This window comes from Mytilus californianus, unplaced genomic scaffold (assembly GCF_021869535.1).
Source record: "Mytilus californianus isolate M0D057914Y unplaced genomic scaffold, xbMytCali1.0.p SCAF_1, whole genome shotgun sequence".
Taxonomy (NCBI): domain Eukaryota; kingdom Metazoa; phylum Mollusca; class Bivalvia; order Mytilida; family Mytilidae; genus Mytilus; species Mytilus californianus.
Window position 1 is genome coordinate 74,218,378 of NW_026262581.1, and position 15,430 is coordinate 74,233,807.

Sequence of the window (15,430 nt, forward strand, 5' to 3'; positions counted from 1 at the left end):
AAATTGGTTCATATTGAGGTCAAAAGGGTCCAAAATTAAACTTTGTTTGATTTCATCAAAAATTGAATTATTGGGGTTCTTTGATATGCCAAATCTAACCGTGTATTTAGATTTTTAATTTTGGTTCCCGTTTTTTAAATTGGTCTACATTAAGGTCCAAAGGGTCCAAAATTAAACTTAGTTTGATTTTAACAAAAATTGAATTATTGGGGTACTTTGATATTCTGAATCTAAACATGTGTTTATATTTTTGATTATGGGCCCAGTTTTCAAGTTGGTCCAAGTTGGGGTCCAAAATTAAACTTTGTTTGATTTCAACAAAAATTGAATATATGGGGTTCTTTGATATGCTGAATCTAAACATGTATTTAGATTTTTGATTTTTGGCCCAGTTTTCAAGTTGGTCCAAAATTAAACTTTGTTTGATTTCAACAAAAATTGAATATATGGGGTTCTTTGATATGCTGAATCTAACCATGTATTTAGATTTTTTTTTTTGTGGACCCCGCTATCAAATTGGTTCATATTGAGGTCAGAAGGGTCCAAAATTAAACTTTGTTTGATTTCATCAAAAATTGAATTATTGGGGTTCTTTGATATGCCAAATCTAACCGTGTATTTAGATTTTTAATTTTGGGTCCCGTTTTTTAAATTGGTCTAAATTAAGGTCCAAAGGGTCCAAAATTAAACTTAGTTTGATTTTAACAAAAATTGAATTTTTGGGGTTCTTTGATATGCTGAATCTAAACATGTGTTTATATTTTTGATTATGGGCCCAGTTTTCAAGTTGGTCCAAGTTGGGGTCCAAAATTAAACTTTGTTTGATTTCAACAAAAATTGAATATATGGGGTTCTTTGATATGCTGAATCTTACCATGTATTTAGATTTTTTATTTGTGGGCCCGCTATCAAATTGGTTCATATTGAGGTCAAAAGGGTCCAAAATTGAACTTTGTTTGATTTCATCAAAAATTGAATTATTGGGGTTCTTTGATATGCCAAATCTAACCATGGTTTTAGATTTTTAATTTTGGGTCTCGTTTTTTAAATTGGTCTACATTAAGGTCCAAAGGGTCCAAAATTAAACTTAGTTTGATTTTAACAAAAAATGAATTCTTGTGGTACTTTGATATGCTGAATCTAAACATGTGTTTAGATTTTTGATTATGGGACCAGTTTTCAAGTTGTCCAAGTTGGGGTCCAAAATTAAACTTTGTTTGATTTCAACAAAAATTGAATATATGGGGTTCTTTGATATGCTGAATCTAACCATGTATTTTGATTTTGGTCATTGGACCATAATAGGTAAATTAAAAAAATTGAAGTTCTTAGTTCACATTCTTTCTGTGTCAGAAACCTATGCTGTGTCAAATATTTAATCACAATCCAAATTCAGAGCTGTATCAAGCTTGAATGTTGTGTCCATACTTGCCCCAACTGTTCAGGGTTCGACCTCTGTGGTCGTATCAAGCTGCGCCCAGCGAAGCATTTTATTCATGCTATTATGGTCTTTTTACTTGAATTCAACTCAGTAATATTAAAAAAACAGCATCCTTACTGAACTGACTAAAAAAAATCAGCATGCATTAAGTCCCGGTAAAGGGTTGGTTTCCAGCAGCTTCATTTGAGTCTAAGATTGCATCAATATTTCTCTTCATTTAAAAGAACAAACTACTTAAAATGAAAAGGTTCTATTTTATGGTATTTTTTCAAACAGGGTTCTACAACAATAGTAAGAGAATGATATTTATAAAAGCAGGAAAGGTGCATGTTCTTTGATGTATTTTCCTCCTCAAATTGAGCACCATTTATCAGTTACAAGCTTGCAGTAAAGTCTCATTAATAATATCCTCTTCTAAAAAAGCATGTTTTAAACAAATTAGCCCAAACATTGCTTGGTTACATGTCTGATTGGATTTATTTTAGGGAAATTACAGATTATCTCCAGAATTGTTTGGTTACATGTCTGATTGGATTTATTTCAGGGAAATTACAGATTATCTCCAGAATTGTTTGGTCACATGGCCAGTATGTTAAAAGGGCTTGCTCATGGTAGAATTATTCTTGCACTGGAGGTAAGTTTGGATAGAAGGAAAGTCAACAGATACAATGAATGAAATAAGCACTTGATAACTTTGTGTGTCTGAAGCGCTTTTCTGGATTTACCTTCATCAGGAACCCTCAAACCTTAACATTTGAATGCTGGGGATGAGTAAATATACTGAAATGTTCAGAGCAATATGACCAAAAAAGACCTCAATAGAATAGCCAAATTCATTTAAGGTCAACTTTTCCTGCTGGAGATGGAACCTTAGTTTCTTAATAATTTCTTATATTTGAAAAGGGAATTTCAAATAAGTATATGTTACAAATTACGTTAGTACCCAAGCACTGATTGCTGAGCTGATGATACCCTTTATGACTAACAGTCCACCAGCAGCGGTATTGAACCAGTGCAAATGAGGCTTTTCTTCAGTTCAAAAAGTTCATGGTTCTTGGCTTTATTTGACATAATTATTCATTTATGACAATTGTTATATAGTCATAAAAACAAATGTTGAAGGATATTGTTGGAGATAAATTAGATTTTTTTACAGATTTTAGTTTATATTTCAAGCTTAATAGAATTGACTGAATATTTGATGATTGCTTGATTGTTGTTTACTTATCATCCAGTCGCAAATATTTTTACACGAGGATTGAATATTTGCATTGTTGTGACCATTAAAACAAATTGTAACAGATCTAGAGTCTACCATATCAGTAAATAATAGATTGAAGCTATTCTTGATTCAAATGAAAAACTAAAGTAAACCTATTTAGTTCTATCACCTACTCAAAGTATTGAATGAAACAGTATGTACAGGGCCTAATCTAGGATTTTGGAGAGGGAGAAGTGACTTCTCCTTCCATGAGAGAGAAGGGAGAAGTGGTTAATTTCTTAGAGAAGTGAGATTCCATTACCGTTTCGGTTGCGTAGTGTTCTTGTGCTTATCACTAAGGAAATTTTTTTATATGCAATAAAAAATATACAGTTTTTTCATGTTATTGTACAAAATGTATATATGGAAAGTTCTTAATAAAAAGGTTTAGACAATATAGTTGTTATTTATTCATTGATACCATTTGTACTGTCAACTTGAATTTAAGTTTAAATAAAATTTGTTACTTGGGAGACGAGGGAATAGCCTAGTAATATTATGATGCATTAAATTCATGTGCATCTGCCTCAATTTATTTTTAAATGTCCAGAAAAATATGACTCCCAGTTTACCTGATGAATTTCACATGACTGGGAATTTAATTTATATCACCACTTGTCATTATTTTGTAAAACATTATTGAATGTCCAGGACATCATGTTACATGTAGTTGTAAATTGAGATTCTCGTTAAAGATTGTAAGCCTATAAATGAAAATATCTGTCAAACACATATTAATTAACCGATGCAGAGCTAATTTCTATCATTTTTTAAAGATATCTTCCCTATCAACGAAATTGTCGTGAAAAAAAATCCACTGCTGATCACAGCTGGTCGAGTGTCATACATTTGCAATCGCATTATCCATCAGCTGTCTTTCTACCTTTTATATTTCAATTTTTATGCAATGAATATAATAAATCTACCATTAATTCCCACCCTTAACCCACCGAATAGTACAAATTGATCGACTCGTTATAAATAAAAATAAAACAAATCAGCTGAGTGATTACGCAACATCCTCAGATAAAAATCATCATAAAATGATAACTTTAACAGACGGTCAGTTTTCCGATTGAATAGTTTTAAATGTTATATCCAAGGATGTTCAAAGTCGCTGTTGTATTTATTTAATTTGATCGTCGACAGTATTAGTCCTGGGTCGTTTCGAAAATCTCGATTTTCCTTGTCAGTCGCCATTTTTTTTTAACTGAGAGACTTGTAATTCACAAGTTGTCTCCCTTTTACCGATTTTCATAGCGATTTGACTTCGCCATGAAGTCAGTGGACTGGCGAGATTTAGCGATTTTCAAAATTCTTTGGCGACTTAAATCGTCATTTCGCGGCAAGATTATGGCCTGATGTATATATATTTAAATCCTTATTTTTTAAGGGACTTGGAAATATAACTTAGATATGACATTTATACACATGTTAATTGCAGGGAGGATATAACATAGACATGACATCAGATTCGATGGCCTGTTGTATTTCTACACTGTTAGGTGACCCTCTGCCTTCTTTAACTTCCATGATACCGAGTCAAAGGTAAGAATTTCAAAATTTTGCTATGCCTGTAATTAATGTCATAGAATGTCAGACATAGATGCTAATCTGATGGCAGCCGAAGCCTAATTTTTTTGAATAAATTTTTATAAATGTAAAAAAGAAGCAGAGCTTGATAGTCCTTATCTTGTATTCAGATGCCTCATGCTCTAAATTTTCTGTGGCCTTTTGTCAGTTGTCTATGATTGATTTATTGATTGTTGTTTGCTTTACTTCCAGTGAAAAATATTTCATGTGTGATCAGGACGAGAACAAATAAACAAAACATGAAATAGGTAGGTCCTGTACTAGGGGCCGCTCAGAATCATGGTCTGGAAAATGAAGGTGTATATAAGGAAATACCTGTACCAAGTCAGGAATATGGCAGTTGTTTTCCATTCGTTTGATATGTTTGAGTTTTTGATTTTGCCTTTTGTTAAGGGACTTTCTATTTTGAATTGTCCATGGAGTTCGTTTTTTTGTTGTTGTTATTTTACTTTTTTTGTGACATTTATGGTTATAGTGAACCAACACCCTGAAGAAGTGGATGTGTGGTATCGGTAAAGTTAGGATGGATACTTACTTTTGTTTAATGACATAAATTCAGCCCTGCAACTGGCCGCCTATGAACCCCTAAAAGAGTTGTTGCACAGTTGTCTTTGCAGTCATTTTCATGGTTCAATGACTATATTAAAACTCTCTATTTTTGTTGTCATATTTCAGTTGACATGCATCCTATTACTGGTAGTTTATCAAAACAACTCAAAGACAATCTTTAGTGATAACATAGCAAATAGGAGATCATTTCTGAATACCAGAGAAAGGCTATAATTCATTCATATTTGAATCAGGTCAACACCTTGGTGTAAAAAAATTCTCTTTTTATTCTTAATATTCCAAATTACAAAATTTCAGAACATTTTCTATGAATTGCATGGTAAGGCCTTTTTCCTTTAAAATCAGGTAAATGCCGAAACTATGCACATCAGGATGAACAAGGTTACCTAAGCCTGATGTAGATCAAGGGTAAAGCCTTTATCAATACTTGTCTATGTCAGGTTAAAGGTAGGATTAGAAGTTATTTCTTTTCATGTTTGCTGATACATACATGTACTATGGATCTTTCTTGAAAACAGAAAGAGACTTTTTTTAAGCTTTTGTTTTCTTTCCAGTGCTGTGAAGAGCATTTGTGACACAATAGATACACAATCAGAATTTTGGAAATCCTTACAATATAGAGGTAGGTACTAGTCAGGCTTTTGAAAGTTGTAATTGAGGAACAAATGTTAAGCATTAATTCTTGGGAATTGTAATAGAGGGGTGATGATGAGATTGCTTACACTGTTACAATTTTTGGGTAAAGATTGCATAAAATGCAATCAACTTTATGGTACTGACTTGATATTCATATCTTCAAAGATTCATACCTGCCAACCTCTGAAACCTTCAAAGAGGGAGATCTCCCTCTCAGCTTTGACAGCTGAGGGGGAGATTTTGTGCGAACGACATTTTCAAGTGAAATATATGACGTGTTTATTTATTCATCTACGAAACACATATAAGAGTTAGTAAATATACTTTGTTTCTTTAACTACAGAAGGTGTGTTTTTTTTTCCTATTTCATCATCTTTGACATTTGAATCCCTCCCGGACAATTTTCACCCTAGATACCTCTGTTATAAGAGAACAATCATGTTGTTACTGATGCATTTTGTGTGTGCACATATTTATTTCACTAAATTTGGTTCAATACGTATCTTATAAATTTAAATATAAACATTGAATAGAAGTATAGATCTTTTAAGTGATTTTTAAAATATAATTATTTTTTTTGTCTTAAGTCATACAAAATCTTTTAATTGCCATCCTTTTATGATTCTTCGTTTAATTTGTATTTAGTTTATATTGTTTTATCAATTCACATTATTTTAAGAAGGGTTACTTAAAACAGGATTAAACAGGGGAAGTAACCCGAAATTTCTATGAAGTGTTTTGCTCGAAGCAAAAGTGGTTAATGATTGTTAATTAGAACTATGTTTGACACCCAAGCTGTGAAGTGAAGCCATTTAATTTCACATGGTCTGTGATTAACAGGTAAAAACAACCCTCATCAGTGAGACAAAAACGTAATTAATGTTGACTTGTCATTCAAGGTTAAAATATCCCAAAGCAGGAGATTCTATACTCCCGCACGGGTAGGATACTGGCAAGCGGGAGATTTCCCAAATTTCGCCATTTGAGCGGGAGTCTCCCGCTCAAAACGGGAGGGTTGGCAGGTATGAAAGATTTATCACTACCTTTGATAGTTCAAACAAAATAGTGCAGTGAAGTGATCACTATTTAGATCCTATCCAGTCAATGTCATGTAATTTATTGATGATGTGTCATACTTTGATATCTAAGTTACAATATGATGTGTATTTGAGTAACCATACTTGTCAAGAAAATATGTTTTTATTAAAAATTACATAAGTAATGCAAGGTGTATGAATCTGTTATACATGTACAAAGGAAGATAACTCCAACTCAAATTTTTAAGTTTTTTAGCCAAATACAATTTAATGTTCTATTTTAAAATTCACAAAATTGCAAAATGAAAGCAATCTTTACTCTTCCGTGCTCACAAAACCTTTCATTACTGTTTAAGGTTTCATAAAAAAATGTTTGAAAACCAATGACATTTGTTGATTAACTCTTTATCTACCACTGACGGATATATACACGGTTTTTATCATCGTTCTGTCCGCAGTGACTGATAAATCCGCTGTAAACATACACTTGCACAGTCCCGGTAACGGATATTCGGTAAAATATACCACTGTTAAAACCCTTTAGATTGGACAAAACTGTTGGGGAATCCCAAAATGAACCAATGAAATTCGGTTTTACAAATGAATAATCTTTCAACTCGTACATTCCTTTTCTGTAAAAAGTGTTTGTTTACATTTAATTATGATGAATTTTACACGTGTTTGGAAGCGATTAAAACAATGGCGGATGAATGGGCTTCTTTGTTCAAATCGTATAGCGAAAGTGAAGAATTTGAAGGATTTATGCAATTAGAAAGCAAAATTGGAAGTATAGGAAGGGATTAATTATCTCTGGTAGTTAACCTACAATTCAGCTGCAGTAGCTAACTAATCAGCAGTGTGTAGTAGTGAACTGTAAAGGTACCTGTGGTAGATAAGAAGTTAACGATAGCTTCAAAAATGTGCATAACTGAAAGCAATATATTCTAACATGATATATTCAGTTTGCAAACGGATATATTTAGTATTTTGTTCTTTCCCACCATTCAAATGTTTTGTGGCCTTCAGATTTTAAAGGATAAAAAGATTTTAAGGATTTCTATGAGTTGATAGCATGTCCAAAGTTCACACCTCAACATAAGTTGAAATCCTGCGTAGTTACATCATAAAATGTTTTGAAGATCTGTTTAAATGTATAATTCTTGAGACACGAGTTTTTGAGATCTTTGAAATATTCAGACATGATATTCACAGTTAATTTTGTCAAATGGGAAAGAGACTGATGATAACTGAATTAACTTTCCCTAATTTCATCATTCAGCATACTAGTAAATGAGTCCTGCTTTAAGATTTGGAGGAGGAATGAAGGATTTTTTGGTAGAAAAATGAATTAAAAGATATATTTTCATTATAGAATATTACTTTTGTTAGAGGAATTTTAATTCACCACTTGAAAAAATATGTTATAATTCCAGGTTTCAAAATATGATCTTCATTCATTATAGGGAGTTCAGAACAGCCATGTTCTTAAGTAATTAAAATATGCAATGGATTAGATATATAGTTCACAACAGACTTTATTTTATATGATTATATGAATATTTTCAGTTGATCTGCCAACAGAAAAACAACTTGAAATCATAAAAGAGCAGAAAGAAAATTCAATGAGAGAATTTGAAGAACAGGAAAATGAAGAGAAAGACGAGAAAGTGTGAAATTCCCATGCTGTCAACACAAGATCTTAGCCAAAGATTGTTACACATACCTCAATTCATTTAATCATTATTTATATTTCTCTTGTTGTTAGTTATTTATATTTATCTTATATACATTTTAGGTAGATCATGGCTAAGACCATAGATAGTATTTTTCATACTCTTCCAAACTTTATTTTTATCTTGTTTTTCCAAAATATACTATATAAAGTATGTGTTTCATGTTTCTGTCCCTGTGTTTAAGCTTTAGTTTTTGTTATGGTAAAATTGTCTTATTTTATGTAAAAGAATTGAGGGAAAATGTACAATAATATGAACAGAAAGAATACTAGCAGAGAGGTCATTGATAAATATGTTTTTTTTTTATTTTCAAATATTCAGTACATGCATTACCAAATTATCAGGAGTCTAAATTTATACTGTACCTTACCTTAACTATTGATTAAGTCTTAAAAACTACATGTATCTAAATAATCTCCAGTAAATATCTTCTTTCTTTTTCGGTATGTAAAGTTTGATATTTTCATGGAAACATTTTGAAAGTCATAACTAATGTAGATAATGTCACCAAACAAGTTTAAAATGTAAAATATCTTTTTTTTATTCCCCACCTACGATAGTAGAGGGGCATTATGTTTTTCGGTCTGTGTGTCTGTTCGTTTGTTCGTTCGTCCGTCCATCTGTCCAGCTTCAGGTTAAAGTTTTTGGTCAAGGTAGTTTTTGATGAAGTTGAAGTCCAATCAATTTGAAACTTAGTACACATGTTCCCTATGATATGATCCTCTAATTTTAATGCCAAATTAGAGTTTTAACCCCAATTTAATGGTCCACTGCACATAGAAAATGATATTGCGAGTGGGGCATCCGTGTACTATGGACACATTCTTGTTTTTTCTTCTTTTCAGTTATATATAAACAATTTCTAAAATTAGATTTAGTTTTATACTTCATGTCCTTTAAAGTTAATAAGTAGATTCTCGTTCCCAACCTCTTCATGTGTTAAGGGCCTGTCCATGATTTTATATCCCTGATGCTGTTTTGTCGGGGGCACATAGGGTTACCCATATTCCTCCTGTCATTTTAAAACCAATTTGCTTAGACTTTTTTATGACAATGTATTGATTAGATTTCTATTACATTTATAGTATATAGTAGTGTCATACAGATTGACCTTGTGTTACGCTCCAGATGACCATTTATTTACTGAATTAAGGGCCTTTGGTTTAGAAAATTTCATAAAGTTGTACTAGTCTGGATCTTTATGTCTTGCCAGCAGGGCTGGATCTAGTTTATTGTACATATGTGTATAAAAGTGACTTTAAGATCAAGTATTTCACTTCAGATGACCATCTTTTTGCAGAATTAACCCAGACTTAGAAAATTTCATGAATCTTGAATTTGTTCAGACATTTTATGTAATGCCAGCTGATCTGGAGCTGATTTTTTATATATTTGTGTAATGATGCTTACAATTGGAGTGATGTGTTTCATCCGGTTGACTTATTTTCAGGATAAGTTTACAGGCTGGAGAATTCCTGTCATACTGACAAATCTAGTTTTGTGTATGTGTCCCTTCTTATTTTATATGTGCCAACTTTTTCATTTTCTATATGTTGGTATCAGTATTTGGTCTTCTTTAACTTTATCAGTATTACCTCCTGTCATCAAATTTTTGTCATTGTTGCTTACTAATTTTTGAATTAATAGATAATCAGTGAAAATTACACAATAGTTTTTTATATTCTTTATAAGACATTCAGTGAGTGGAAATAAAATTAATGAATCTGCGGTGCAGAACACATGTGGTTGAAGAGGTGCAAATTAATCAGCAACAATGTGAAAAAACACAGGTCAAGGAATTACACAAATCCCTCTAATAACAATGTCTTAATCAGGTGCTTTAGAAAGGGTTAACAGATTTATTTATAGTTCTGGCAAATTAAAAAATATGAAGCATGACTAGGGGGAGGTATAGCTACTTTTTATTCTGCTTGAAACTGCAAGGTGAAGCTATAGTACAATCAGTCGAAATTTTTTATCAGGTTGTCACTGCAAAATCTTTAAATAAAAAAAAAAAATGTTGCATTTTTTTTATTGTATTGCATTCTTGAGATGAATAAATTTTATGAAAATATTGCATTTTATTAATCAAGTTTGCATTTTTTTTAAAAATATTCATTTTAAAAATTCTATAGACTCCTAGTGAAATAGTTAATTGGTCCAGTGAATGTACAGTTAAATAGAATTTGTCCTAGTGAATGTAGAGTTAAATAGAATTGATCTATCCAGACAATATGCTATTTATACAATACATAATATTATGACCTTGTATTTTGTATGTATTTAGACCAGTTTTTAGTGCATTGTAGTTAGATCATTGAGGATTGAGGGATAAAATGCATAGGGATTAAAAAAATTGAATTACAAAATACTGTGAATGTATACCTCATCATGAAAATGAAAAAAGAGACCTTTTGAATACTTTTATTCACTGATAGACTCTTTTGCAAAATAAACAGTCACAAAACATATATAGTTGTCTCATTGGCTATCATACCACATCTCCTTATTTTTATATAATACTTTGTATGTATTTATTCATAAAACAACAATTTCCAAGTATCATTTAATATTTTGATTATACCTCACTGTAATGCCCTTGTCGATATGTCCATCTGTTCTTCCTCTCATACATTCTTATTTTAGTAGCATAACTCATCATCTGTCTGAAGGAATGACATGATATATTTGATAATTGCCACTGGGCATTAAACAACCAACAATCAATCAATCAGTCCAAATCTTTCATTGCCAGCTCCTTTTTTGAATTAGAACATATCCTCATTAACCAAATTTGTTTTAATTTAATAAGGTTTTTGATGCACTTTATAAATGTTTTCCTCTTTTTATGAAAATGCAGCTTTTTTTTACTGTTTTGCAGTTTTATTGAACATGAAATCCCTCAGATTAGTTATGATTACAGTAAATAGGGCATAGAAATAAAAAAGAAATATCGAATAATTTCATCTTTCACCAGAGATATTCTTCCATTATATCCTTGGTCATTAAAAATAATTCCTAAATAATTGCTGTGTTTATCATCTGTTTGTTTAAATTGATACCTTTCTGTCGAAGCTCCTGTCATTTTCTGGTAAATATATAGAATTTAATAGTTGTACTAATTCAGTAAATTTATAGTGCAATCAAGTTTTTCATCAGTCAAGAAAATTTATTATTTTAGACATTTATAACATTGGTAAAGTTGTCAAAATGTTGTCATTTTAAATTTTAACATCATTTTATACCAGTAATTGAAATCAATATTTGCCTAAAAAATTGATAATGTGAGTTCTTTTTATTTTTTTAGTGGATACCTAATTTGTGAATGCAGGAAAAATTATAGTTTCGAGGATACTTGATTTCATGGTTTTCACAAATTCTGCATACACACCAAAAGGAAATTTGTAATTGGTTAAATATTTAAACTTGTGGTTCACGTATTCCCACAGAACCCACAAAGTTAGTACCCTGGAATAATAATAAATTTACAGTATTGATTTCACAGTATTACAATGTACATCAATAAGAGTTTCTGACTTTCCACAAGTACTACATTTTCGTTATTGTCTTTGTAGACAAAGTCTAAAACTAAAGTTCATATAATTCTAGACCTAAAAACTGATATATTTTTTTTAAGTTTTACATAACATGCAATCATCATGTCAGTTTGAAAATAAATGTTCAATAGCCATCTTTATATATCTTTACTAATAAGGTTATCCGGGTGTAATTAATTTTTAAGACTTACGCATCTGAGTATTAGATCTGAGTATTAGTTTTTGTAATAGTACATTTTTTCTCATCATTAGTAGAATTTCAGGGATTTATTTTGTTTCTATATTTAAAACAGAAATGTCACTGTCTACACATGGTAAACAGTAGCTAGTTGTATGAGCAGTCCTTGTACTGTCGAACAAGGAATTTTCTAGAAAGACATAATGAAGAGTCATCCAAATCTTGATTGTAGAATTAAAAAAAAAATGGTGATAACTTTATATGAATTGGGTGACAATTGTATTTTAGATCCAGGAAAAAAATTTAAGAATTCATTAATATTATTTCTTGAATATTCTACTTACTAACTGTTGTATGCCAAATACCTTTTTGTGTTAGAATATAGTTTTTGATTGTTAAAGATCTGTATAACAAATTTTTACGAGTGCTTCTTTTGTTGATTTACAATAGATAAAAATAAGCTATATAATTGTAGTACTACAATAAAAATAAACAATAAAATTTTTAAACCTTACATCTTTTTTAGCTCACCTGGCCCGAAGGGCCAAGTGAGCTTTTCTCATCACTTGGCGTCCGTCGTCCGTCGTCGTCGTCCGTCGTCGGCGTTAACTTTTTACATTTTGAACTTCTTCTAGAGAACCACTGAATGGAATGAAACCAAACATGGCATGAATGTTCCTTATGAGGTGCTGACCAAGTGTTGTTACTTTGTAGCCGATCCATCATCCAAGATGGCCGCCAGCGGGGGACTTAGTTTAACATAGGACCCTATGGGAAATGCATACAAATGACTTCTTTTAGAGAACCACTGAATGGAATGTAACAAAACATAGCATGAATGTTCCTTACAAGGTGCTGACCAAGTGTTGTTACTTTGTAGCTGTTCCATCATCCAAAATGGCCACCAGTGAGGGACTTAGTTTAACATAGGACCCTATGGGAAATGCATACAAATGACTTCTTTTAGAGAACCACTGAATGGAATGAAACAAAACATAGCATGAATGTTCATTAGGAGGTGCTGACCAAGTGTTGTTACTTTGTAGCCGATCCATCATCCAAGATGGCCGCCAGCAGGGGACTTAGTTTAACATAGGACCCTATGGGAAATGCATACAAATGACTTCTTTTAGAGAACCACTGAATGGAATGTAACAAAACATAGCATGAATGTTCCTTACAAGGTGCTGACCAAGTGTTGTTACTTTGTAGCTGTTCCATCATCCAAAATGGCCGCCAGTGAGGGACTTAGTTTAACATAGGACCCTATGGGAAATACATACAAATGTCTTCTTTTATAGAACCACTGAACGGAATGAAACCAAACATGGTATGAATGTTCCTTATGAGGTGCTGACCGAGTGTTGTTACTTTGAAGCGGATCCATAATCCAAGATGGCCTCCAGCGGGGGACTTAGTTTAACATAGGACCCTATGGGAAATACATACAAATGTCTTCTTTTAGAGAACCACTGAATGGAATGAAACCAAACATTGCATGAATGTTTCTTATGAGGTGCTGACCGAGTGTTGTTACTTTGAAGCCGATCCATAATCCAAGATGGCCGCCAGCGGGGGACTTAGTTTAACATACCACCCTATGGGAAATACATACAAATGTTTTCTTTTAGAGAACCACTGAATGGAATGAAACCAAACATGGTATGAATGTTCTTTATGAGGTGCTGACCGAGTGTTGTTACTTTGAAGCCGATCCATAATCCAAGATGGATGCCAGCGGGGGACTTAGTTTAACATGGGACCCTATGGGAAATACATACAAATGTCTTCTTTTAGAGAACCACTGAATGCAATGAAACCAAACATGGCATGAATGTTCCTTATGAGGTCTTGACTAAGTGTTGTTACTTTGAAGCCGATCCATCATCCAAGATGGCCGCCAGAGAGGGACTTAATTTAACATAGGACCCTATGGGAAATACATACAAATGTCTTCTTTTAGAGAACCACTGAATGCAATGAAACCAAACATGGCATGAATGTTCCTTATGAGGTGCTGACCAAGTGTTGTTACTTTGAAGCTGATCCATCATCCAAGATGGCAGCCAGCGGGGGACTTAGTTTAACATAGGACCCTATAGGAAATACATACAAATGTCTTCTTTTAGAGAACCACTGAATGCAATGAAACCAAACATGGCATGAATGTTCCTTATGAGGTGCTGACCAAGTGTTGTTACTTTGAAGCTGATCCATCATCCAAGATGGCAGCCAGCGGGGGACTTAGTTTAACATAGGACCCTATGGGAAATACATACAAATGTCTTCTGTTAGAGAACCACTGAATGCAATGAAACCAAACATGGCATGAATGTTCCTTATGAGGTGCTGACCAAGTGTTGTTACTATGAAGCCGATCCATAATCTAAGATGGCCGCCAGCGGAGGACTTAGTTTAACATAGGACCCTATGAGAAATACGTACAAATGTTTTCTTTTAGAGAACCATTGAATGGAATGAAACCAAACATGGCATGCATGTTCCTTTTGAGGTGCTGACCAAGTGTTGTTACTTTGAAGCTGATCCTTCATCCATGATGGCTGCCAGATGGGGACAATGTTTAACAAAGGACCCTATGGATGATACATACAAATGTCTTCTTTTAGAGAACCACATACTGAATGGATTGAAACCAAACATGGCATGAATGTTCCTTATGAGGTGCTGACTAAGTTTTGTTACTTTGAAGCTGATCCTTCATCCATGATGGCCGCCAGTAGGGGGACTTCCTTTAACATAAGACCCTATGGGAAATACATACAAATGCTTCTTCTAGAGGTGCACTGAATGGAATGAAACCAAAACATGGCATAAATGTTTCTTATGAGGTGCTGATTAAGTGTTGCTACTTTGTTGCCGATTTACTGTTCAAGATGGCCACCAGGATTTTTTTATTAAATTACAGGACCAATATTAAACCAAATTTGGCCTCACTCATTATTAGGGTATCTGTTATGATTTTAATCTATTTTTACATGATTTCCAAAACCAAAGTAGAATCAGGTGAGCGACACAGGCTCTTGAGAGCCTCTAGTTTCTTTCAGCTGTTGTGTACTGGATAGTTACTATTTTTGATTATAAGCTAACTCACAAGAGGAAAGAAATATGTTGTTTTTGTTTCCTGGGGAGTAGAACATAACACTTTTTATGAGTAATGGGATAACTATATTTGGTATATGGGTTCCTTGCAAGGTCTACATGTCTGTCAGACAGGGTTAACCTGACCTCGACCTCAATTCATGGATCAAGTTACGTGATTAGGTCCGTTTCTCAGATACTACAAGCAGCAGGTCAGCTATATGTGGTGTATGGAATGATTGTAAGGGGTACATGTCAGACTGGCAGGTTTCATCTGACCTTGACCTCATTTTCATGGTTCATTGATTATTGTGAATTTTTTGTG

The 15,430-nt window shown here is 32.9% G+C and overlaps 1 protein-coding gene across 1 annotated transcript in view; it reads left to right on the top strand.

Annotated features, from left to right (window-relative positions):
* The window catches only part of LOC127737938 (histone deacetylase 6-like), a 58,861-nt gene extending 48,519 nt beyond the window's left edge, over window positions 1-10,342 (top strand). Inside the window, exons 26-29 of the mRNA XM_052248906.1 lie at window positions 1,986-2,075; window positions 4,147-4,250; window positions 5,420-5,487; window positions 8,105-10,342. Of these exons, the coding sequence (XP_052104866.1) occupies window positions 1,986-2,075; window positions 4,147-4,250; window positions 5,420-5,487; window positions 8,105-8,211 (369 nt within the window). The 3' untranslated portion in view covers window positions 8,212-10,342. The remainder of the gene's footprint in view (window positions 1-1,985; window positions 2,076-4,146; window positions 4,251-5,419; window positions 5,488-8,104) is intronic.
* The last annotated feature ends 5,088 nt before the right edge of the window (window positions 10,343-15,430 follow it).